Below are 26,094 nucleotides of genomic sequence, written 5' to 3'. Positions count from 1 at the left end.
CAAATCATGTGTTCTCTCTGTCCCCAGAATTACTGACATCCCAACTTTCCCCTGAGCTACAAAGTGAATATTAGACCATTTATCTTGATACTCAGACATAAGCACAGAAGTGATTGCTTCCACTTCTGTGTTCCCTCTGCACTCTGGACATGTCTCCAGAGTTGTACCTAGCAGATTATCTCATAATTATTTATTTACCTGTCTGTCTGCATGGCAAGGCTAAGAGCCCCTCAAGGCTAGAAATTAGGTCAAATTCATCTTAGCATCTCTCCATTTCTATAATGTCATTTGACACCTAGAAGATGCTCAATAAATATTTTCTGGATGTCAAAAAAGGAACAAATTTTGGAAAGCTACTCAACAGCAACAAAATCCTTAAGATGTTTGATTTGAGACATCATCAAAAAACTCAGATCTTCAAAGGAAAATAAAAACACACACAAAACTTCCAGTGTTAAAGCAGAGGGTGCCTAATGGCCTTCCAACAACCCAGAGACTGTCTCAAAATAAACTTCAGTTTTTCAGGATTTTCCAGTTTATTTAAAAAAAAAAAAAACAGTTCTGTACTTAATCTTCTCAAAAGCTCTGAAAGATAGTGTTATTATCTCCACTTGACATCAAAGGAAACTGAGTTGCAGAGAAGTTGAGCCATTTGTCCACGGACACAATTACCAGCTAGGCATGTTTAATTAACTTACTAAACTGACAGAGTAGAATGTGCAAGGCAGACAGCTAGCTGCACTGGGGCATCGAAGATGATCCAGACACACCTCAAGGACTGTTTGGGAGTCTAAGCCATGCACATAGCAATTAGCAAGAAAGACAATGAGTTTGGTGGGAGTGCCAAGGAGAGGGCATTGGAAGAACCTGTGAGACAGCCATGTCTGCTCTGGGGAAGGACATGGGGGAGATGGAGTAAGGACATTCAGGTGAAGGGAACTGTGTGAGTATAAACAGAGAAGATGGTGATGGTCAGGTCAACGGGAAGAGAAATGGGAGAGAGAGGGAATCCAATAGAAATGGACATTTGTTATATTGATTTTAAGGTTCTATTGAACATCTCAGTGGAGATATCCATCTGGAAGCTGGAAATGTTGGGCTGGAACTGGTGAGAAAAGGGCAAAATAGAAATACATGGTTGCCAGAGGTGCCTGCGCGGCTCAGTCAGTTAAGAGTTTGACTCTTGGTTTCGGCTCTGGTCATGATCTCAGGGCCATGGGATCTATCCCGCAGGATGCTCTGCGCTCAGCAGAGAGTCTGACTGAGATTCTCTCCCTTCCTTTCACCCTCCCCACCAAGTGCACTTTCTCTCATGCTCTTTCAAATAAATATATAAATCTTAAAAGAAAAAGGAAATACATGATCGCTAGTCATCTGTATAGACAGAAAGTAAGGAAGCCATAGGAATATGGAGAAGAAAACATCTAAAATCTGGAAGAAGGAAGAATCTAGAAGAAGGAAGAAGAACCAAAGAAAGTGTGGTCCAGGAGGCAGAAACAGAATGGCAGCAGATTAGCACAGCAGTAGCACCTTCCTGGATATGAACTCTCAGAAGACAGGGGATGGTACAGAAGGTTTGGAAAGACGTAAAAGGCTAAGAAAGATGAAGACTAAGGAAAAGGCCATGAACTGTGGGAAGTAGGAGTTCACATATGATATCTGAGGGAGCAGATTTGGTCCAGTTGGGGGTGGTATGCAGGATAAAAGGCAGATTAATGGAACTGAGGAGTGAACTGGTCAAGATGTGAGACAAATTCAAGAATTCTGATAGAAGCCATGAGAAAATCTAAGATCTCTTGATTCCTCTGGTTGTCCTTGTAACCAAGGACAAACGACTGCTCCGAGGGAGGGCTCCAGTCTATTCCATGGAATCGAGCTGGGCTAATTAGTTACCTCCCTCATTCATGTCCCAGCCTCATCAGCACCATGGTCCAGACAAATAACGTCACACAGAAGACCTGACTTTTAAAAATTGGAGTGTTACCTGTAATTCAGTAACAAGATGAATACGTCAAAGCAAACAGTCATACATATAGTGCCCTCTTGAGAAGTTCTGTGCTACAGTAAAAGCCCTGTCACTATATAAAACCCATTCTGGTTCCTTCTCTTGGTAGTGAGGCATCTTATGAGTCCCCCCACTCAAACTCTCCAATATTAGCCATTATTATCATTAGCAGTGTTATTATTCTTTGGCTTGAGTGACTACATAATTCACTAGACTTGCCTCTCAATGACTTTTGGACTCTGTAACTCAAAGCTGCCTCAAGAGCCAAAGATTTGGTACCCCACAACAAATTCCGAAGGACTTTCTCTCAAAGGTTTCATAAGCCATTCTGAGTGATGGTAACACCGTTAGAAAGCGCTCGGCCTGCAGAGCGATTCCTGTGGAAAAGCCACGTGCTTTTGCTTAAAAGCTCCCATGTTTACCTCAGCCATTATGTGTGTCTTCTGCAAAGTCCGCCAACATCAGTCGGCCTGTCCTCTGCGCCCCCAAATGCTGACATCCCTGCTGCAAAGACTAATATCCTCAAATTTCAAAAACAAACCACCAAGGGAACAGAAACAGCCACATTCTGGTGACCAGAATGCTGAATTCAGGAGCCATACATTCCGACTAACGTGTGGCCTTGGACAAGTCACTCACCCTGTGGGAGGCCACTTCTTTCACACATAAAGGAGGAGGCTGCACTAACTGTCCTCTGAGATGCCTTATTTTTTTTTTTAATTTATTTATATCACAGAGAGGGGAGGGGCACAAGCAGGGGGAGTGGCAGACAGAGGGAGAGGGAGAAGCAGGCTCCCACGGGACTTGATCCCAGGCAGACGCTTAACTGACTGAGCCACCTAGGTGCCCCCGCCTCTCTTCTTAAAAATGAAATAAGTAACACTTGGGTGAGTGTGAAAAACTTTCAGAGACTGTGGAGACAGGGATAAAGGTCTGAGAGAAGTTACTACAACCCGAGGAGAACCCTGCCCCCAAGAAATGAGGCACTGCTGCTCCCGGAGAGCAAAAAGGACTTCTGGCCCTGAGTGAAGCAGCCTCCCCTCCTATGTGGGGGCGGGTTGTTTGTTTTGTTCTTTGCTGCCCAACACCGCCCCCCACAGGGAGCCACTGAAAGGACAGCTCTGGCCCCCTGAGCAGCCCATCACCACCACCAGCCCAGGGGCAGGAGAGGGGGTCCTTACCCATTGTGTTGTTGGCTCGGGAACAGGCTGTGCGCTTTAGGATCTCGTGCACCTAAGAAGGACAACAGCAGGGCTGTGAGTGCCATGGCCATGCGTGTCACCACATGAGGTTGGGCGATGGACCAGGCAGCTGGACCCACTTCCAGGGAGGGGGAAGCCAAGCATATGCCAAGCTCGTGCCTGGCCTGTCAAACCCATTCAGACTTGAGTGCTTTGAGGAAACAAAGAATCTAAGCCCCTCACACACACTCCCCCCTTCGCCCCACCCTGAAAAAATAAAGAAAGGCTATAAATTGACTGCAGTTACAGGAGGTAAGGAAAACACAGCAGGGAGCCCAGACCCACATGCCTCTGGAGGGCCAGGAAGGAAGTGCCTGGGCCAGACTGTCAGGGAAGGGGAAGAAGAGACGGTCCTCTCCACCAGCCCTGATTCCTGCCACGCTGGGGAAAGCACAGGACAAGGAGGCCACGGAATCCAGTTCCAGTGCTGGCTTCTAGCCAAGGGGCCCTGAGCGAGTTGTCTGTGGACCCTGACGGTCCATGGCCTTCTCTGTAACGGAGCTGACTCACAGAGCTGCTTCAAGAAACCTTGAACCTGCTTTGTAAACGAAAAAATGACCACCTACATCTTACTCATTGTTACTATTATTTCAGTTTTTCTCCGAGTCTTTATCTCGTCTCCCCAGTCAGACACTTCCTCAAGACTCCACGGCTTAGAGCACTTCTGGGGCACAGGGCAGGCAACCAGCTCAATGGCCATGGCATGCCTAAACCAGCTGAACAAAGCCCTGAACATGGGGCTTGCAGGGGACTGTCTGTCACCTGGCAGGGAGGGCTGCTGAGTCCTCCCTGCAGAGGCAACAGGGACACAGGTAAACCTGTTGGCCCACTGGTGCACTCCAGTGGATCTCAAGCCTGAGCCGGGCTATGAACAGGGGCCAATCAAGGCAGTCTGCTCTGGGACAAATGGCTGGGGTGCTTAAGAATCCACAGGGAAGGGGCTCGGGATGACGTTTATAGATGTGAACACAATCCTCAGACAGAAGTCCAGGGCAGAGTAGACCCCAAGACAAAAGTCGAAGAATATTTTCCCCCCCTTCTTAACCATGTGGGGTGGACTAGAGAAAGGGAGAAGCTTCTAGAACAAGAGCTGAATGAGAGAAGTGTGTTCCTCCATCATCATTCACACTCCCATCTTCTAGCCACAGACCTAGAGGGAGTGGGAAATAAATAACTTCCAGCAGTATGGGGCCCAGAATGTTTAATTCACTTGTAATACTGTGCAGTAATTCAACAGCAATAATAATTAGGAACAGCGTTTATATGGCATTGTACTATTTTATAAGTACTCTGCAATTATTTGGTAAACTCCACAACACCCTATAACTCCCCCGCAGACATGAGACCCAAGCCACAGGGAGATTTAAACGGCTTATAATAGCATCAACCAAAAAAATGGGAAGTTTATGCCTTTTTCCATAGGATGATAAAAGAAATCATGTGCCCATTTTAAACCTTGCTAAAACACAACCCGAAGGGACCTGCAGCGTTTCCTTGCCTAACCTGCAAGCAAAGAGTCGAGGCCATGTTTTAAGTGTGCCTTGGAAATGTTCCATAGCTTCCTCTAACCACCTGTCCTTTCTTAATCCTTATCACCTTACTGACTTGGAAGTCCTTCTAGAAATTGAACCCTCACTCCTCCCCTGTAGAAGCTTAAGTGCTTCCCTAGGAATCAATGGGAACACACTGCCAGGTTCCCACTGGGGCATGAAGAAGTGTGCAACATTCTTCAGGTCCTCTTTTCCTCCTCTGTCCTTAGCCTGAATGCTCTCTAGGTAGAGAGAGAATAAATGGATCAGTGAATGGAGAAAGGCCACAGCTCGAACAGGGGCCAGAAGGGCACAGGCCCTATACAGGTTTTCATTAGAAGCAATCATGCTGCAGAATTCAAAAACTTGATTTCAAAAGGCAAAAAAAAAAAAAAAAAAAAAGAAAGAAATGTAGAAGAACAGCTACAGGCATGAATCCTGCCTTTCCACTGAATGGGCTGGTGATTAATTTTATTCTTGGACATACCAGCTAGTTCCAGCATTCCCTACGATATAAATGCACAAGACTCCTCTGAGAGGCAAAGAAACACGGTAGCCCAGCAGTGGTCCTCAATCAGATACCAATGATTGGTATAAATTTTTTTTTAATCCATTGTTTCTTAGAGTCTCAGTTTCCCCAGGTATAAAGCAAGGGAGGCGGGGAATCACCTGATAGCTGAAAGTTCCTACCAGCTGTAACACTTCCTCTTTTTGTGATTCCAAGACAGGCCTAGGTGGAGAATCTTAAAGAGAAGGCACTTCTCTCAACCTGTGGGTGAGGGCAATTGTCTGCTGTGCCTTTCGCAAGGAAGACTGGGAAGCTCTGGGACAGGCCTCTCAGTTGTTGGCAACCCCAAGCAAATGACAAGGGAAGGTAGCAGGGAGAGCAGAGGAATGCCAGCCACACTGGGTACTCAGCCTTCCCTTCCCTTCCACAGCCCGCCACCCCTGGTTGACCTGTGTACTTACAATGCGGCTACGGGTGGCATTATCAAAGAAGGTGTCCTTGTCCTGGACGTTGTACCTGGAGACACCAAGAAAACAGAAGGTCAACTCATTTCATGACCCTGGTCCTGAGACCACTGTCACTCCAGGCCCAGAGCAAACCTTTGCAAGGCAGCACAACAAGATGTATAAGACACACACACTCGCACATGCTCACACATCATTCTTCTTGCCCCAGTAATTCTGAGAGCTTATCATAGAAATGGATCCTAGGAAATAAAAGTTCAATAGAAGAAAAAAGTCCCATGCATAAAAATGTTCATTATGAAGTTACTTATAATAAAGATTATGGACATAAAATGTAATTCTATGATCTATAGGATGGACAACCATGCAGTCACTGAAAATAATAATTAGGGGAAATTCATAAATAGGAAATTTTAGACTGTGACAGAAAGTATTATACTACGAGAAGTTTTAAACATAAAAGTATGTAGAAAGGATTCCAATGGACAAAGATAGTAAAAAATATAACAACCACCAAAGAATGTAAGTTTCCACACGCTGGGATGGTAACTCTTCATTTTTCAAACTTTCATTTAATGTTGTCACCATTGCCAAATCAATTAGCCACCAAACTCCTAACTATGCAAGGTATGTGTCAGTTCTAAACTCTAAATTATGACCTTCCACTAAAGGGAACACCTGCCTAGAGCTGAGTGTACTCCAGGCACTGGGTGCCCAGGTGCCCAGATCATGCTCCCAGCCCCCACCCCTGGAGCCCAGTCAGGTTGAGGGGTGTCTCCTAAGCAACAGATGAAGAGAAGAACATGGTAGTAAGTAGACCACTGCTAGGAAAACTCGGAGGATGGAGAGCATCTTTGGGGTAGGAAGAACAGAAGGTTCTTCCAGATAGAGGTGTTTAGGAGCTGGGTTTAAAGGGCCCCAGGCACTGAAAGAACGGGAGATGCATGGGAGAGGGCAGCCCAGATGCCACCGTGGGCATGAAGGCAGGCCCATGGAAGGGGAAGCATGGCAGAAGTACAGAGCACAAAAAAAAAAAAAAAAAAAAAAAAAAAAGAAAGAAAGAAAAAACCAGCAGGCCAGGGGTCAACATGCTGTCTGACCTCAAACAGCCCCCAGGTCTTGGTTCTAAGAGACAGACAGTTCTATCTGAATGGCCACCTCATGAGGGGAGGTGATATTGTGACTTATAATAAATACATCTTTTGGTCTTCATCCGGGGCCCCTGACTCACAGCTCCCCAAACCCTTAGAATTTCCTGAGCAACAAGAGCAATGGGAGCATCTTTTGTCATATTATTTGGTCTCCCAGTCAGAGCCACAAAGGTGAGATGGATGTCTTGTTATGCATAACAAGCCCCTTTCTGCCACAGCTGGGCTTATGTCAATGAGGTGACTTTTGGAAATCTCCTAAAATGGAGAGGGGAGCAGCTGGTTACCAGGTAAACCAGCCGTGACTAAAAGGCTGGAACTTTCAGTCCCATGCTTGATTTCTAGGAAGAGGAGGACGGGGCTGGAGGTTGAATCCATCTCCAATGGCCCATGATTTAATCAATCAGGCCTACTTAACGAAGCCTCTGTAAAAACCTGAAAGGAGGGATGCCTGGGTGTCTCAGTAGGTTAAGCACCTCCCTTAGGCTCAAGTCATGATCCCAGTGTCCTGGGATTGATTCCTGCATCAGGCTCCCTGCTCAGCAGGAAGTCTGCTTCTCCCTCTCCCTCTGCCATTCCCTCTGCTTGTGCTCTCTCTCTCTCGCTTACTTGTTCTCTCTCAAGTAAATAGATAAAATCTTTATAAAAAGAAAAAAAATCTGAAAGGAAAGGATCTGGAGAGCTTCCAGGCTGGGGAACCAGAACACTTGCATGTGCCACCATGTTGGGCCCCAAGCTCCACAGGACACAAGCACCTTCTTTCAGAACCTCCCTTTCTGCATCTCATCATCTGGCTATTGCTTCGTATCCTTTGTAATAAATCAGGAATCTAGTGAGCAAACCCAGTTTTCTGAATTCTGAGAGCTTCTCTAGCAAGTTAATCAAACCCAAAGAGGATGTCATGGAAAGCTCTGGACTACAGCTGGCCAGTCAGAGGCACAGGGAACAACTTGGACTTACTGTTGGCAACTGAGGTGAGTATATGAGGAGGCAGCTGGGGACACAGAATTCCCGAAGCTTTATCCTCCTTCTCTCTGGTTGATTACAATACGGTGAAACCCTGTTAGGCTAGGAACTGGGCAGGATGGTTTCCCCACAGAAGGGAAACTGGTATTCGACCATTTTCTCACAGAGTCCCTAGGTTTATGGCTGTATACTCCACAATTCGCCATCCATTGTGCCAAAGGACTGAAACGGAAGGTGTCCCCACAAACATGGGGCGCCGTTGGGTTAGTCTCACTTAGGGAAGGGGATTCAGGAAGCAGATCCAGGGAACACTTTGGCCATGAGAGCATGCCCCCTCCTCGATCGCCCAGGCACTAGGGCACTCACTGTGGGAGCCCAGGGCATGGAGTGTTGTTTGATTTCCCTCCCCTTCCCTGCCCACATCCCTACCCCCACAGCATCCATACTCACAGGTACATTTTCTCCCTGGAGAACGGGTAGGAGAGGTTTTTCATCTTGTTGTTACTGTGGTCCGGAACTCTGGGTTTCAGGGGCGAGCTCAGCTTCTGCAGAAGTTCGTTGAACTTCTTTGCAATGCTGCCTTCTGATTTGATCTCATACATCTAGGGAAGGCAAACCACAGGCCTAAAAAGGAGGCCACATCCAACAGAGACCAGAGTGATTCACTCACAACCACAGCTCACAGAGTACTGAACCCCCAGCAGGGGACACTCTGGAAAGAGGAGGAAACTGGCAGAAGCCAGCAGAGCCCTTCTAGCCCCTCCCCACCATGCCTTTTCATAAGAGTGTGGGCACTGGACCCCCTCGCAATCATCGGTGTGAACAGAGGTAACCGGGACAGAGAAACCAGTGAAAAGGCCAAATTTGCTCCACGACTACATTACACACATCATTACACAGAAGACCTACTACAGGAGTCGCCATACTAAGTGCTCTACACAAATTAGCTTCAATGAGCATAGCAACCCAGCTAAGCGAATACTACTACTCTCACACTATGATGAGTAAATTAAGACTCAGAAAGGTATGATGGCGTCAAGAAAGGTCACACAGATAGTAATGAGTAGCAGCGTGGATCTAACTCATGTCAACCAAACTGAAGTCTGTCCTCCACAGCTAGGCCGTGCCCCTGCAACATTACCCACACCCCTGCTTTTGTGTGTTTCTCTTAGGAAATATCTGATAAATGAGTCTGCCCTCAACGTATGAAACCTAACAAGTACCTACCTTAAATCAAGCATAGAGTTAGTACTGAGATAATTATTGGTAGCTCTAGTACATAGAGCTCGTTATAATGTTTAGGGTGCTTCTGCAGACACTGCAGCCCTCGGCCTTCCTGGTTTACAGATGCAGTCACTGAGACATGGAGGTTCTACTTCTCATGCCAAAGCTGTGATGGATTTAAAGATGGCCACAAACTTTACACACAAATTTTCCTCTTAAGAGGTGCTGTGCTGTTCCCACACCCTTCAATCTGAGTGGGTTCTGTCAGTGCTTAACCAGCACAGCAGAAGGGACACTACACCAGCTGCATCCTTTCAGAAGATGGGCAGCCCTGCTTTGGTCTGCTTTGGTCTCTGGAAGGCCGGCGCCTCTAGGAGGAAGTCCATGCAGAGGTAAGAGTCAACAGAAAGACAAAGGACCCAGGCTGAGCCCAGCCTTTCAACTCCCAGCCATGCATTAGGCTTAGGAAGGCCATCTTCTTGGACCCTCCTGTCCAGCTAAATCCTACTAAGTGATCCAACTCGCCACTCCATGGAGCAGAAGAATCCCCTGGCCCAGCTCTGCTCAAGTTCCTGACCAAAAATGCATGAGAAATAAAAAAGTGACTGATTTTTCAGCTACTAAGTGTGGGCTAACTTGTCATGCTGTAAAAGGAGACCAGAACAAGAGCAACAGCCAGATCTTCTAGCTTGAGAGCCGATTTTCTTCTCTACCACGATATCCCTCCAGTGGCTTAAATCTAGAGAGGCAGTAAAAGAGGGATGAAATCCAAGATCAAGGTAAATGCTACAAAAGTCACACAAAGCATTTAGGGGTTCAAAAAAAAGGGAAAGGACACCTAGTTGACAAATCAGAAAAATGTTTCATCTGTGGGCAGCATTTCTGTTGGGCTTTAGAGAGAGGTAACTTTCTTTTGTTCCCATTTTGTTCTCTAATAAAACAGTAAGTTGGGGGAGGGGAAGAACGTCCCCAATCTAACAGCTGAAACATAACCGTGGTTTATTTACACTAACAAAATGTTGATGCATCTTTAATTTTATTTCAACTACAAAATTAATGCCAGTCTAGTAAACAAACAAACCCAAACCATAAAAGGGTATTAACAAAGTGTGAGCATTTTCCTTTTACTCCCAACCCAATCCCACCCTCCTTTCCAGAGGAAATCTCTATTAACAATTTGAAGTACATTTCCTCCCCCTTTCCATACACATTCCTTTCTAAACACAACTATGATCATATTTCACGCATTGTCTGACCATTTGCCTGTTTCACTTAGCAATACATCACAGATATATTATCTTTCCAGGTCAGTTCACATACAACTACCTTAACGAATGTGTAATACTGCACAGCAGACGTGAATGCTAATTGGTTTAGTCATTTCCCTAGTGACGGGCATTTATTTTATTTTCTATACATGCTTTATCTTGTTTGATCACACTCCTATTAACATTACCTTATAAATAGTTTGAATGAGACTGGCAGAGATGCAGGAAAAGACGTTCTAGGCAAACAAAAAGGTAGAAAAGTTTAAGCTGCACTGAAGAGGGGGTTAAATGGCCCGGTTTCTTTGTAGCACGCAGAGAGTGTAAATTAGTTAGTAACCTCTGGAACACTGGAGGCTCCTGGCAAAGTTTGTGTTCTTGACTGCCCTATGCTACTGCTTCACTTGCTAAACCATGAGTTATCATGGGGAAAAACAGTGTGCTACTTACAGTAATGCCTCTCTTGTCATTAAGTTCTTGACTGTCCTGCCAAATCTCTCCTTCATGCACACTGGTCACTGTAATGTAAAGTGTTCACCCCTCGGGAATCCTTGGGCCTAAAGGGACAGGGAGGCAGAAGGACGACCCCCTCATGCATTCTCAGCACACATCTCACAGGTCACCTCCGAAGGCAGGTGCTGACCAGGCATGTGCCCTATATGGAGACCGCACTGTGCTCACTGTATAGTGATCACCATGTGTCTTTCGATGGCATGTGCGTGGAAATGGGAGTTTCAGAACAGAAGGGAAGCTGATGGACTCTGTCTTCCAGATGCTTTGGAATGACAGACTTGGACCCACTATGGTACTTCTTCTTTGTCCACTTCTCTGAATGTCCACCTCTGCTCTCCTAGTCCGGGAAGCCTTCAACTACTACAATAAGTGGTCTCCCCACATCTTCTGCCTAGAGCTACCAAATTTACCAAATAAAAATTCTAAGATGTCCAGTTAAACTTGAATTTCAGATAAACAGTGAACCATTTTTTAGCGTAAGTACAGTCCCACGCAGTATTTGGAACACATTTAGACTAAAAACATATTCACTGTATTCATTGTTTATCTGACATTTCAGTTTAACTAGCCATCCCAAATTTTACCTTGCAACCTTACTCTTGTACACCTCTAATTCACTCTCCAAATTGGAGCCAGAGTGATGTTTCTGAAGCAAGAATCTGATCATACCACCTTCCTGTTAAAAAAGCCTTCAACATTTACATTGTTCTAATGATAAAGGGCAAAGTTCTTAACACAGCCCATGTCTTCACACAAAGGTCTTCCCACAGACCCTGTAAGAGTCTCCATGTTTCCCTGCCCCACAGTCCCTGCTCAGTGCAGGCAGCTGCTGGCCCTCTTGCAGTTTTCCCAACATGTTTCTCCACCCTGCTCCCACCCCAACTCTGTTCACACTTGATGCCTCCCTCAATCGTCACTTCCTAGGGGAAGTCCCTTCTGACTTCCAGACAAGGTCAAGTCCCACCCTTAGGATTTCATGGGCCCAAATTCCTTTCCTTCACTGCACTTACTGCAATTATAATTCCACATTTATTCAAGAGATTATTGGATTAATGTGTGGCTGCCCTACTTAACCATGATCTCCATGAAGACAGGATACTCTACAAACTTCTCCCTATCTTTGAATGAATGAATCAATGAATGAATGATAAATTAGAGGGAAATCAGCATCAATGATGACAGTTGCTGCTGCAGAAGGAGCCCAAGCTGGGAATAGAACAGCCATAAGGTAACAGGCCTGATAGAAATAAACCAGACTGGAGAATAAAGCCAGAAGCCCAAAGACTCTGGCTCTCTTCCTGTCCTCACCACCTACAAATGTATTTTGGAGCCCAGCCCCAACAGAGGTCAGGAATGCCTATATTCAACTGCTATAGATTAATCATCCAGCAGCTGTCTCAGGGCTTTGTTCTAGCAGAAGGTTAGCTGAGAACCTCCATGCAGTTCTTGACCCTCACCTTGGTGGCTGCTCTGGTAGAGTGCACGTGGGAGGAACACTTAGGAGGAGTAGGTACATGTGCTATGTCTTTAGAGGGGTGAGGCATAGGCCAAGGATAAATGTTCACTGCTTCTTGATGGGAACTCCAGATCACTGAAAGCAGTATCATCTGCCTCCAGGAAAAATGTAACAGGTGTAGAAGGCGAGTCTCATCAGAAACATCAAGGTAATATCTGCTCACAGCCCTGACCAAGACCCAACACAAACATACCCAGGCTGAAAGGTCTGACTGACTTATGTTGGAAAGAGATTCCCTAGCCTTCAGGGACTTGTGGGGGATAGAACCAGACACATATCTGCAATAAAGCACAAGTGGGTCCCATGGCCCAATGTCATGGACACTAAGCTTACAGGATGAAGGACCTGCTCCCTACCTCCATGCTTGAGCATGCACTGTACCTATTCCTGAAACTTCTTCCCTTTTTCACCTGGACAGCCCCTACCTCTCCTTTACCTTCTAGGCTTAAGCATTAATTTTCCCAGAAAAACTTCTGGGAAAGTTGGCCACTTTGAACTAATGGTTGCTGTGGTCTGAATGTTTGTGGCCCCCTGAATATCTGGGTTCCCCCAAAATTCAATTTTGAAATCCTCAGTGCCCAATGTGATGGTATTAGAAGGTGAGGCCTTTGGGAGGTGACTTGGTCATGAGAATGGAGCCCCTTCCACCATGTGAAGACAGAGTGAGGAAGGATGGGCTATGAACCAGAAATGGGCCCTCACCTGACCACACGTGGCACCCTGGCCTCAGACTTCCAGCCTCCAGAACTGTGAGAAAGAAATTCCTCATTTATATGCCACCCTGTCTGTAGTATTTCATTACAGCAGCCCCAGTGGACCAAGACCATGGTTTCAGGATATTGGCCATCAGGCAACAAAGCTCCTGGGAAATAGGAAACAAGTGAGACAGCTGCTGGGACGGCTCCAGCTCACTACCTTAAGAAAGGTTCTCAGCCTTGGGGCAGGAAGGGGAGACAAGTAGAGCCCATCGAACCCCTGAGGTGACAGAGCTGTAAGTCTGGGGAGGACAAGGCCACTGGAGGTCATAGGACAGAGTAGCCCAGAGGAGAGAGCTTCCCAAGGAGCCCCAGAGGTCTGCAGAAGGTCCCCTGTGGGTATTTGGCCCCATGGATACAGGGGACTAGCTGAGTCTGGAGAAAGAACCATTTAAAAGCACTGAAAAAATACTCTTCTCGTCAGGCAGAATGGAAACTCTCATCATCCACACGGCACTGGATAGGGTACTCAGGTCAATTCAGCAGTGCGGGATAATTAGACCCTAGACAGCGCACTGCTCCAGATCCCTTAACAAGTCATAAAAGAAAGAACTGGACTAAGTGCCTTGTAAAGTATTGTCCAAGTCTGACATTCTACAGCTTTAAACATTTAATGAAAAGAAACACTCTTGATGTTTCTATGTTTCAACACTGTAGGCATCTCCTAGATGCCAGGCACTGAGCTCGGTGGTTGATCTGGAGAAGCACAAAGAGGGTGATGACCCTTCCAACACAGAATGCTCTGTGAAGTGTCCAGCACTTCCGCGAGCACCATTTCATTGGGCTCCATGAAAACTCTGCAAGTGTGCCTGCCAAGTAGTGTTAGCATTGCTATTTTACAGATGGGAAAACTGAGACTCAGAGGGGCAAGGAAATGCCAGAATCGGTGTGGAACCAGGCCTGAAACCGGGTTTCCTGACTCCCCCATCCAGGCTCTTTCCTTCAACCTTTGATCCTTGGAAGGGTTCCATGATCGCCCACGGATGCAGGCTGGGAATCCCTGTCAGTCCCCACCAAACCCAGCAGTCTGGCTCTTCTCCTGGGTCCAGAAGGATCTAGGAAAGGCACCCTGGCCCTCTTTATCATCATTAATATTCTCAGAGGCAGCATCATTATTACTGTTATTCTTGGACATCAGAGAATTATGAACATCCTCAGAAATGGCGAGACACATGTTAGCCAGCTGTTCCCCATTATGCCCTCCCTGGGTACACGATACGCCTTTCATGTGCTTAAAATCATAAATAATTTTTAAAGTATGTTGCTCTTATTTTTTATTCCAGGGCTCAAATGTGGTTCTCATAAAAGCTCACTTTGGCCTCATTGTCACAGTCTAAGAGGTTTACCGAGATTCCTTCTTTTCTTACTTCTTCCCCCACCCCCACCCCCATCTCCTTCTGCCTCTCCCCTCCAGAGAGGCACAACACTGTGGTCTGAGGGCTGATTTGTTTTCTTCCTGCATTGGAATCATGTTCCCTCCTGGGATGCAAGGAACCAAGGCTATGGTGATATCTATCATGAATTGATACACAGCACTGTCCCCATTTTACAGATAAAGAAACAAAGGTACAGAAAGTTTCACTAACATGCCCAGTGTTGTACAAACATGAAGAGGTCCAATGACCCCAAAGATCAAGGAGAAGATTTAACAGTATGAGCTATAAATAATATAATCCTGATTTTTTTTGTGAGTCCCTTACCTGTAGTGAGCAAAGAAGACCTTTCCTTACAACTAACAGGAAAAGTCAGTGGGATGAGCAGAGACCAGTCGTAAAGCTGTGGCCATGTGTGTCTGCTTACACCCCATAACCCAAAAGGTATTACTTCTAATTATCTACCTCTTTTTTTTTTTAAGATTTTATTTATTTATTTGACAGAGAGAGAGAGGGATAGCAAGAGAGAAGGAGCAAAAGCACGGGGAATAGCAGAAGAGGGAGAGGGAGAAGCAGGCTTCCCGCTGACAGGCAGCCCGCTGACTCAGACCCAGGACCCTGGGATCATGACCTGAGCTGAAGGCAGACACTTAACCGACTGAGCCACCCATGTGCCCCATCTGCCACTTTTAATCTATGCTTTCCTTTGTTCCTCTGGTCACTGGATAATTGGGGCCAACTGTTGTTATTTATGACAGCTTGCTCACCTTGAGAGGTAGGGCTGGGATGGAGATTATCATCACACCCACTTACCCACATTTAATTGCAAAAGAAACAGGCATGCTGAAATGCCAGTGTGGAGCCTAGCACCACAGGCCACCAGCCGCATAAGGGTGGAAGCCCCTGACTCAAGAAGTTATGAGGAAGAGAAGCTAAAGCTGCCGCAGAATTTGTTACCTGTTCTTGTGCCCCTTGTTGGTACCTGGGGCAGAGAGAGGCTCACACGTGCACACACACACATACGCATGCGTGCACACTCTGCATCCGACCTGAGGAGTCCCCTGAGTAAGCATTTACCCTTGCATGTAAGTGTGAAGCTACTCACCAAAGTGCGAACGGCACCAGGAGCCACTAAGATCAGCGGCATCCTAGGCCACAGGGAGACACTGTGTGACACCGAAAACAGGAATTAACGAGTCTCTCCATTCCCACCTGTGCCTACAGGTCCATGTCCTGCCTGAAGCACCACTGAGTGTGGAAAGTGATACACTTTACAAAACACGCACGCTCCTGTTGTCTACCTCTGTATTCCTTTATGTTTTTTTACTGTTTTGGTATGTCCTCTACACATGAATGGATGTTTGGTGACCTTAAAAATATGAGCTAGGGGGCGCCCGGGTGGCTCAGTGAAAGCCTCTGCCTTCGGCTCAGGTCATGATCCCGGGTCCTGGGATCGAGCCCCACATGGGGGTCTCTGCTCGGCAGGGAGCCTACTTCCTCCTCTCTCTCTCTCTGCCTGCCTCTCTGCCTACTTGTGATCTGTCTGTCAAATAAATAAATAAAATCTTCATATATATATATACATATATATATATATATATATATATATATATATATATATATATATATATGCTAAAATCCAAGCTGCTTACATGGTTGACAAAGCACTTGTGAGCCGTGCCTCCCGCCTCCCGCTGCATGCACACTGGCATGCTGGCCTCCTCTCATTTCCCCACTCCTGGGGGGCTTTTCTTACCTCTGGACTGGAAGACGTGTGCTTCCCTCTCCTGGGAAGGTTCTCACATGCCCTCCCCACCTGGCAAACTCCAACCCAGCCCTCAGGTCTAAGCTCAAATGGCAGCTTCCCTCACTGCACCCCACACCTAAATTAGTTTCCTCTGGCTGTCTCTCTGTCCACCCTGCTCTTTTTCCTCTGTGGGTGCCTCCCAGTTCATACAGCTCTCTTCTGAATCTTCACCACGCGGAGGCCACATGGGGCCAGGACCACTTGTGGACACCACTGATTCACCCACCCTCAGCAGGGTCATCTCATACCTAGTGATACTCAACAAGTATTCACTGGACGGATGGATGGAAGGGTGGATGGATGGATGGACAGACGGACGGATGGATGGATGGACAGATATGTCGATGGACAAATGGATGGGCAGATGGATGGATGGATGGATGGACGGATGGAAGCACGGACGGACAGACGTGTGGATGGATGGATAGGTGGATGGATGGATAGATGGATGTGTGGATGGACAGATGGGTGGATGGATGGAGAGACAAACGGATGGGTGGATGGATGGACAGATGGGTGGATGGACGGATATACAGATGGATGGATAGATGGATGAATGAAAAAATGTAGCCTTCCAAAAAGGCTAGGAACCCCTCTATACAACCTAGCCCCAAACTACGTACAGTGAGACTCTTCCCAAATGTTTCTTAGCAACTGAAGGAGCAGCTGAAAACCCAGATCAGGGATGGCCACCATGGTCCATGGGCTGCCAGCCCCACCCCTACAGACAGCCCTAAGGCATGGCAGCGGTCCTCCCAAATGCCGTCAGATGGGCCTTACAGCCCACTTGGCATCAGTCTGCAGCACTGCCACTGTAGATTACTTGTGGTTTGTGGGAAATATTCTTTCATTCATTCTCCCAGGCCCCTTCCAGGCACCGCCTGCACCACAAAACCAAATCCTGGCCTTCACAGAGCTTCCTGTGCAGTGGGGAGACAATCAAACAAGGACACAAACACATGACTCAAGGGTGGACAGCACCAAGTGTTTGGAAGGAAAAGTGATGGAAGAGGGTGGAGAGTGGTAGGGGGCCTGGCCTGTCCAAGCAGGGGACATAGGAGGACAGCCCCCGAGACATGAGAGAGTTCTGTGGGTAGTGAAAGAAGGTGTTCTGGGCAGAGGGAAGAACAAGCTGAGATGCCTTGAGATGGAAATGGGCTTGGCATTCTGGAGGAACAGCAGGAAGACCAGTGTGGCTAGAGCAGAGAGAGCAAGTAGGGAGTAGTGGGCAATCAGTTTCTGTACCAGAGGTGGCAGACATGGCATCCCTTTCTGGTACCTGACAGAGACATTGTCATTCCTGGCCCCTGTCTGACCAACAGCCCTTCCTGCCTACAGCAGGAATCACAGAACACCCTCAGGCTGGACCAGGCCCTGGCCATGGGACATACCCATGGTCCCTGCTGCTCCACCCAGTGCCCATCCTCGGGCTTTCATCATGCCATCCTGAAAAATGCTTAGCAACCACCTGGAGGAGGGGGCTCCCGTTGCTGATATGTACCACTGACGGATTTCTATGGTCTAAATAATGTCCACTGTGGCCATCTTCAAGGTACCAGTAGTGTTAAAAACCAGCTTGCAAAATTCCTGAAAACGTAAAAATCGGATCTCAAGAGGTATTAGGAGTCAACATGTCACCAACCCGTTCTAACTGGGTAAGAAGAGCCCTCCGGCCATGATCCCCAGGTGCCAGAAGCTGACTGTCCCTGCCTGCTTCTCTGCCTCTCCCTGACTGCTCACCCTTCCCCATACACCCTCAGGAACAGCCATGGCCAAGCTCAAGGAGTGCCCACTGGGCCCAGTCACACAGGACAGTCCTGGCATACTCAACATCTAGTATTACGTCCTGCCATAATCACAGGACCCCACTTGGGATGGCAACTTCAGTGGTCAGCCTGTCCACTGCCCCCCGGCACTGGGTCCGGTGTCCAGGTCCCAGCCAGCCCCAGGCTGGCAGGTACTCCCTCAGTTCAGAGAGACATGACTCCAGGCCGTAAAAAAATAAAGCCGCCATTTCTATCACCATTTTCTTTTTAACCCCAAGTCTTAAAACAACTTCATACAGCTATTCAAATTCACTTCCCACTACATTTTCATATGTTCAGCATCACTGTTTTTGAGCCCCATGTCAGGCTTATCTCCTAACGGAGCCGTGTGAGGTAGGCCAGGCCTGTGCAGTCTCACTAGGCCCCTACACACGCCTAGAACATGGCCACGTGCCATGTCAGGTTCCTCGCGCAAACCACAGCACATAGGTGGCATCAATTATTTTGTTTTTGTTTTTGAAAATGAGAAGCATTACCAAAAACAAAGAAGGAATAAAAAGTCAAAGTATTCTGCACTCTTTCCAGCCTATGTAAATAGTAATCAAAGAGCGTGCACCAAAAGCCCATAAAGATATCAATATAAACACTACCCTCTCAGCTGCACCTCTATTAAAAACAAATGTCTGGGAACAGACAATGTCAACATGGGGCAAGGCCCCACCTACAGCCAACCCGGCGCAAACACCAACAGTTCTGGTTCATATGAAAATTACTGCCAGTAATGATAAAAACAGTCCCTGTGAGCAGGGGCCTACAAGCTCTCCATCCTTGACAAAGCCCAAGTTTCTCCTGCTTCTTATGTTCTGATCACCAGAGAAGATTCACTGAACTATCAAAATAGCCCCAAAGAGAGCTCACCACCTGAAAAAGGAAGGAGCTGGTCCAGATGAGGAAGGAAGAGAATGTGTCTCCTGTTCTGGAAGACGGCATAAACTGTATGCAGCTGCGAGCTAAAGGCCCACTATTACACTGCGGGTCACAGCTGCTAGAAGGTCCTGGGGTCAGGGTGAGCAAGCATGATCTGGCATCCGTCAGCTGATTAATCCAGTATTTACTTACCCACCTATTATTTAGGCAACATCATACTACAGTTTGCAGGGGACAGGAAACATAAACTATAGTTCAGGTGGCGGGGATAGCACGGGGAGGGCTTATGGCACCTTTGGAGACACGAGAGTATAAGGTACCCGAAGCAATTAAGGAAAAAGTAATGGATGAGAAAAATCCTACCTGTAGGTTACCTAAGAATCCATGTAAGGAATAAAGGAGGGTCTATGAGGGAAATGAGATTTGGGCTGGGACACAGAGTTTCTTTATTGTTTACCACGTAGATAAGATGGGGAGATCACTCCAGGACCAGAGGCAAATACTGAAAGGATCTGAAAAGTCTCCAGCTCCTGGAAGAGAGAGTAAAGTACTCCCTCTTGAAAAGAGTCTAAATCAGGGAGCTCAGTGTAGGCTCCACAGAAAGTCGTGGGCAGGAGAACTCAGAGGAAATTCAGTGACATTACCAGGCTCTGGGACAAAGGGCTGCCCCAGATACAGAGTAGGGACCCACAAGCTAAGTGTACTACCTCATTTAACACACAGCTTGAAGAAGTGGCCGATGTGTGACACTTTCTCTTAGATACTTGGCCACAATCAGAGTGTGAATGACTCCACAGGAGTTATCTGTCCTTGGATCCCTCTGCTAACATCATAACAGAAAAGAATGAACAAATTCGCTAACTCAACTGACAGACATGTGGACCCCAGCATTTTATAAAGCTATGACAGAGAAGTCACAGGGTCCAACCTCCAAACCTTACAGCAAGAAAACTATAATCCAGGACTGCTAAGTAACTAACTGCACCAGTCCAAAGCAATGACGAAAGAAAATTTCAGATGTGTTGCATCTCCTGCCCAGGAGTATTTAATCTAGGACAGAGTTTCCCAGAGAATGTTCTACAGATAACTGTTTCCCTGGGATACCTAGGAATACAGCTACAAATAACCTATGAATGTTCAGCAGGAAAAGAGCTGAATAAAATGGAACTATGTTCTTTCTAAAAGACTTCTCAGAACTTTAGTCAGATAAACTATAATAATTAGTGTTTCTAGAGTTTGTTAGATCATGAACTTCTTTTAAAACAAGACCACTGGGCATCTGGGATGGCTCAGTCAGTTAAGCATCTGCCTTTGGTTCAGGCCATGGGCCTGGAATCCCAGGATTGAGCCCTGCATTTTGTCGGGGGAGCCAATTCCTGCTCAGCAGGGAGTATCCCTCTCCCTTTCCCCCTCACCCTGCTCATGCTTACTCTCTCTCTCTCTCTCTCTCTCTCTCTCAAATAAATAAATAAAATCTTTAAAAAAAAAAATCAGAAGACCACTGTTCTTCAGCTTAGGCTCTGATAAATGCTGTTCTAGGCCATGCTAACTCAAGCCTTATTTTGGACTCCTCATTAAAGTGTGGTAGGAGTATGGCTTTGCAGTCAGAAAGAAATGGGTCTTAGATCTAACCCCTTCAGGACATGTGATCTTAGGTTAAGTTTATTAGCCTCTCTGAAGCTGTTCCCTGAGCTTGGTGCTTCACTACCCTGATCTCAGCCTCAGCCTTACCCTGGTCTTCTCCCCTGTGGCTCTGTGGATCTCAATTCTCTTTTAGCCCATCCTTGGATTTGGGACCACCCTACATCCTGGATGATCTGGAGATCCTTACCTAATTATATCCACAAAGACCCTTTTCTCAGGGTCTTTTTTCCAAATAACATCACATTCACAGGTTAGGGCTTGTTCATATATTTCTGGACACCACTATTCAAACCAATACAAAAAGGATTATGGACCTCAAAATCACAAGTGCTTATGAAGGTTAATTTTATGTGTCAACTTGACAGGCAATGGGGTGCCCAGATATCTGTCCAAACGTTGTTCTGAGAGTGTCTGTGAGGGTGTTTCTGGATGAGATTAACATCTGAATGGGTAAACTAAGTAAAGCACCTTGCCCTCCTAATGTGGGTGGGTCTCATCCAATCAGTTGAAGACCTGAATGGAACAAAAAAGGTTGAGTAAAAGGGCACTCTTCCTGCTTGACTTTTTGAGCTGAGACACTGATCTTTTCTTGCCCTCAGACTTGAACTGAAATAGGCTGTTCTTGGGTCTCAAACCTGATGGGCATTTGGACTGGAACTTAATACCATGGGCTCTCTTGGGTCTCCAGCTTGCCAACTGCGTATCTCGGGATTTCTCAGCCTCCATAATCACCTGGAACAATTCCTTATAATATATATAATACACATACTACCCAAACACACACACACACACACACACACACACATCTTATTAGTTCTGATTCTCTGGAGAGCCCTGATTAATACAAGCTGCAAATCTGAACAACTGAGAAGAGGTGCTCTGGTCCTGGCTGGGCAGAGTCCCAGAAGCTGGCTGGACACCAGGAGCCAGAGAGAGGGTGTTCCCATGGAGCTTTTGTAAAAGCCATGGTTACCAAATCAGAATCTCTAGAGATGCAGTAGTGGATACCCAAACACCTTCCAATGATTTACAAAGCTTAATAGAATTAATATCTTCTTCTAAAGGGGCCACTCAGGCTAACCAAAATGCCAAGTGGCTTTGCTTTTTAGCTGGAATTATAGTCATTCAGTGTGGTAACACCAATTTTCTCACACTGCTCAGAAATTTCTTACGGGCAGTTATGCATGTTTTCAGTTAATGAAAATTAAAAGATGAATTGTTCTTTAATAAATGCTGCTTAGTAGAGAAAAGATATTTCAAACCATGAATTCCATGGAGAGACTTAAAGGATAAATGACATTTCCACCCTTTTGTCTTTGAATCATCAGTTCATCAGAAAGGGACATATATTACTTTGTACTAGAACCCACCCTGCACTAAGTTTAATATCATTTACCAGTTCTTATCCAGAAGCACTTAAGAAGTGGCTATACAAAGAGCATTCCAGCACCTTCTATCCACTCATTACTGAAAATAGGCTCCTTCTATAGTTTGTGTCCTTTATATAACAACTATGCTTCAACAGCAGGAAAAAGTTTGCTTCCTCTGCCAAAACAGTTGCTCATTGCCAGGGATTATGTGAGTCCCAGTCCTTTCTGCCTTGGCTGCCAGGAAGCTCAAAGTGAAATCTGCCACACAGGCATGAGTCACTCTTATTTTCATTTCTACTATCATCATTTTCCCTGCACTCACTTACTTTCCCCGATTACAGGATTCTTTGTTATCTGTCCTTTTTAAAAATGATCCATATGCATCTATGACTTCAGTCGTAACCCTTCACAAGTCCTGTTTCCAGAAATAGGGGAAGATCTGAAATAACTCCAGGTTCATGAGGGCAGAGCCACTAGTCAAACTCATGTCTCCAGTTGCCACATCTGCTATCTGTTCCCCGAAATGAGCGTCTTCAAGCTCTCCCTCCTGCACTGTGGGGCTGAGCAGCCTTCCTGCTGGCTCCTCCGGGGACTGCATCACAGACCTCACATATGCAGCCATTATGTTTAGGGACACCCCAAGGAGCCATGCTCTAGGAAACAGAAATCCCCTAGCATACAGCGCAAAGGCCATCTGTTCCTGCCTCACCACAGATTCCATGCCTGGGCTTCTGGCTGCCTTGGCAGGTTGAAAGAACTGGGTCTGATTTCCCCCAACACTGCAGATGCTGGCGGTGGAGGGAAACAGCAGGAATGAACCACCCAATGCATTGCCATCCGTGCTGCCCTCTGCCCCTCACATACAACCAACAATAGCGACAAAAGTCATAGTACCAGCTACCCTGAGTTGCCTGCACCTCGATGCTAGGCATCCCACATCAGCACAGCTCTTTACAACAGCCCCACAACATTCACTACTCCTGTTTTGAAGATGAGGTTTGCTCTAAGGCTGCTTGCCTAAAAAGGTAGAACCTGCAAGAAGTTCACAGCCTCTTGCACGCAAAGGGCTCACAAGCAAAACTCCTCACAGGCTCCTGGAACAGCAAACATGGCCCCTGCAACATCAGTCTGTCTACTCAGAAGAGCCACGGAAATTTTGACAGGCTGGACAAAAGCGATTTTCACCTGCCCCAGGCATGTCATTTCATCCAAATTCAGTGGACCCTAGCCTTGTCTCTACTGTAGGGAGCACTTGGAGAATAAGTGAAATAGGGGGTCTGGGGTGGAGGAGGATTTCATTCATGTGGGTAAAAAGTGAATAAGAGAGGAACATCAATGCTGGTAATGAGTAAAGCTGAAAAAGCACCCATTTCAAACTTCCCCAAGCTGCCTGGGGCCAAAGGCCAGGCCTCTCCACCCCCTTCCTGTGCATGGATGTTGAGCGTGTCACAAAATGCTGGCTCTCCTGTTGTTGTTTCTGGAAAACAAATGCTTCCTTCCAAGGTTCCCCCTCCCGGTTAATAACTGTGTTCAGGACTCCAAGTCCCTGGACGCATTACTATGGATCTGTCCAGGTTTGAGATCTCAACTTTGCGATTTCCTCCCTGTCTTCCTGGTCTCTCCAGACCCTGCTGAGTTAAAGATACAAACTTCCACCGGCCTGGAGAACACTCAGCTGATCCCGCGCCATGCCTCAGTCTTCCTCTGTGGTCCCCGGGACACCAGGACGTGGGCCCCGGTAAATGCAGTTTATTCTCCTTGTAGTCACTTCCCAAACCCATGGAAACAGGACGGAAACACCACTGGCCCCAGTGTTAGCCTTCTGCAGACTGCCCAGCCTCGTCCTCCCTGTCCATGCCCCCTTTTCATCTCAGGAACTGGGCGTAACCCCCACCTCTAGCCCTGTAATCAGGTTCTCAGACTGACTGTGAAAAACATATGCATCCCGCCCTGCCATCAGGTTATACCCCCTTCTCCTGGTCATGACATCCCCTGTGAGGTCAGCCACTGCATTTGATGAATACAAAGATTGGGGCCGCATGGCTAGAGCCACAGAAGGACACCACAGCAGCCCACCTGTGTCGAGTCTGGGGCCCACAGACTTTAGGGAAAAGTTGTTTCTGTTATATCTACAGCCTTCTAGGAGCCACCACCTGGCTTTGCTGTCCCCAGACTCCCTGGCCCAACGTATTTACATAGAAACCGGTGCTGGGCTAATGAGTTGCCACTTGAAATAGCATTTAATTTGTGCTTTGCTGTCTGGGTATGCACGTTCCTCCTGTTGTGCCCTTTGGCTGTAAGCTCTCTGAGAGCCTAGATTTCTTCTGTGCGCTGCAGTGTCTCTCCAAAGACCCTCTACAGTGGGACCTCCATCGGTGCTGGCAGCAGGGAAGCTGACTGGGGGACTAGGAATCCAAAATGCACATAAAAATATTTGAGTACACCCCTGGGGATAAAAATATATTATATGTTTATAAAAAATTAAAAATTAAAAAAAATATTTTAATTAAAAAAAATATTTGAGTACACAGACACAATAATAAACTCCTATATTTCCATACCACTGGTTAGGAGTTAAGAGTCTTAGAACAACCTTCTAAGAAGGGCATCTGTGTAGCTCAGTTGATTAAGCTTCTACCTTCGGCTCAGGTCATGATCCTGGGGTCCTGGGATCGAACTCCGCATTGGGCTCCCTGCTCAACAGGGAGTCTGCTTCTCTCTCTTTACTGATACTCCCTCCCCCTGCTTGTTCTTTTTTTCTCTCTCAGACAAATTAAAAAAAAAAAAATTTTTTTTAAAGAACAAAGTTCTAAGAAAAATAGGGCAGGCATTATCATGCCCATATCACAGATGAGGAACTAGGGTTCCGAAAGAGGAAGCAACATGCCCAAGTCGCAAGTCCCACACAGCAAATATGTGCAGAACCAAGGTGACAAGTCTGGGCTTCTGAGGACTCGTCTAGCCTAGTGTCTGCCACTCTACACCTCCAAAAGGAAAAGGAAGTGGGGTGAGGTGGGAACAGCCCAACTGCCCATCCACGGATGAATGGATAAAGAAGATGTGGTATGTGGGCACCGCGGAATCTCACTCAGCCATGAGAAACAAGGACATCCGGCCATTGGCAACACGAAGGAACCTTGAGCATGCGATGCTAAGTGAGAGTAAGTTAGAGGGAAAAAATGTACTGTGTACTAGCACTGATCTGTGGAACCTAAGAAGCCAAACCTGTAAAAACGGAAAGTGAAAGAGTGGTTACCAGGAAATGGGCGGAGGGTGGGGAGAGTGGCACTGGAGGGATAAGACAGATGGGGCTTAAGGGTTCCTACTTGCAATGAGTAGGAAATAAGCGCCAGAGATCTAATGCACAGTACAGCAAATACAGACAATGAAGTTGAATTATAGTCATCAAACTCACTAAGAGATTAGAACTTAATTATTCCAACTAAAAAGCATAATTGTATAACAGAGGTGCTAATTATTACTACAATGGTAATCATATTACAATACATAAGTGTAGGGACGCCTGGGTGGCTCAGTTGGTTAAGCAGCTGCCTTCGGCTCAGGTCATGATCCCAGCATCCTGGGATCGAGTCCCGCATCGGGCTCCTTGCTCCGCGGGGAGCCTGCTTCTCCGACTCTGCCTTCCACTCTGTCTGCCTGTGCTCGCTCTCGCTCGCTCTCTGACAAATAAATAAATAAAATCTTAAAAAAAACAAACACACACACACACATAAGTGTACCAAATTTACAGGCTGTAGTTCTTAAATTTACACAAGGCTATATCAAATATATTTGAATTGTTTTTAAAATGGAAAAAAAAAAAGACAAATGGCTGCACTGCAATATGTCCTTGCCCTCCATCCCATCTACAAATCCAAGTGCAGGCACCACCTAAACTATAAGTAGTCCCAGTAGACTAGTGTCTGGGGGCACATAACTCTGTGGGAAATAGGTCATTTAAGCAGATCTATACTCTCAAAGCTATGAGCCTGTGAAAGGATAAGCAGAGACTAGGGATTGGCACTATACAGGGGCTAAGTCTGGGAACGAAGAGGAGAAGAAAGTGACTGAGC

The 26,094-nt window shown here is 46.5% G+C and overlaps 1 protein-coding gene across 3 annotated transcripts in view; it reads right to left on the bottom strand.

Moving 5' to 3' along the window:
- The window catches only part of ANO2 (anoctamin 2), a 342,917-nt gene that overhangs the window by 228,875 nt on the left and 87,948 nt on the right, over positions 1 to 26,094 (bottom strand). For all 3 annotated transcript variants that reach the window (XM_082742732.1, XM_082742731.1, XM_082742733.1), the window contains 3 exons: positions 8,312 to 8,463; positions 5,745 to 5,799; positions 3,187 to 3,238 (listed from right to left, as the gene is read on the bottom strand). In XM_082742732.1, the coding sequence (XP_082598858.1) occupies positions 3,187 to 3,238; positions 5,745 to 5,799; positions 8,312 to 8,463 (259 nt within the window). The remainder of the gene's footprint in view (positions 1 to 3,186; positions 3,239 to 5,744; positions 5,800 to 8,311; positions 8,464 to 26,094) is intronic.

The sequence above is a fragment of the Mustela nivalis genome (genome assembly GCF_964662115.1).
Source record: "Mustela nivalis genome assembly, chromosome: 7".
Taxonomy (NCBI): domain Eukaryota; kingdom Metazoa; phylum Chordata; class Mammalia; order Carnivora; family Mustelidae; genus Mustela; species Mustela nivalis.
Note: the sequence above shows the minus strand (reverse complement) of the source record. Positions and strands in the feature narration are given on the sequence as shown.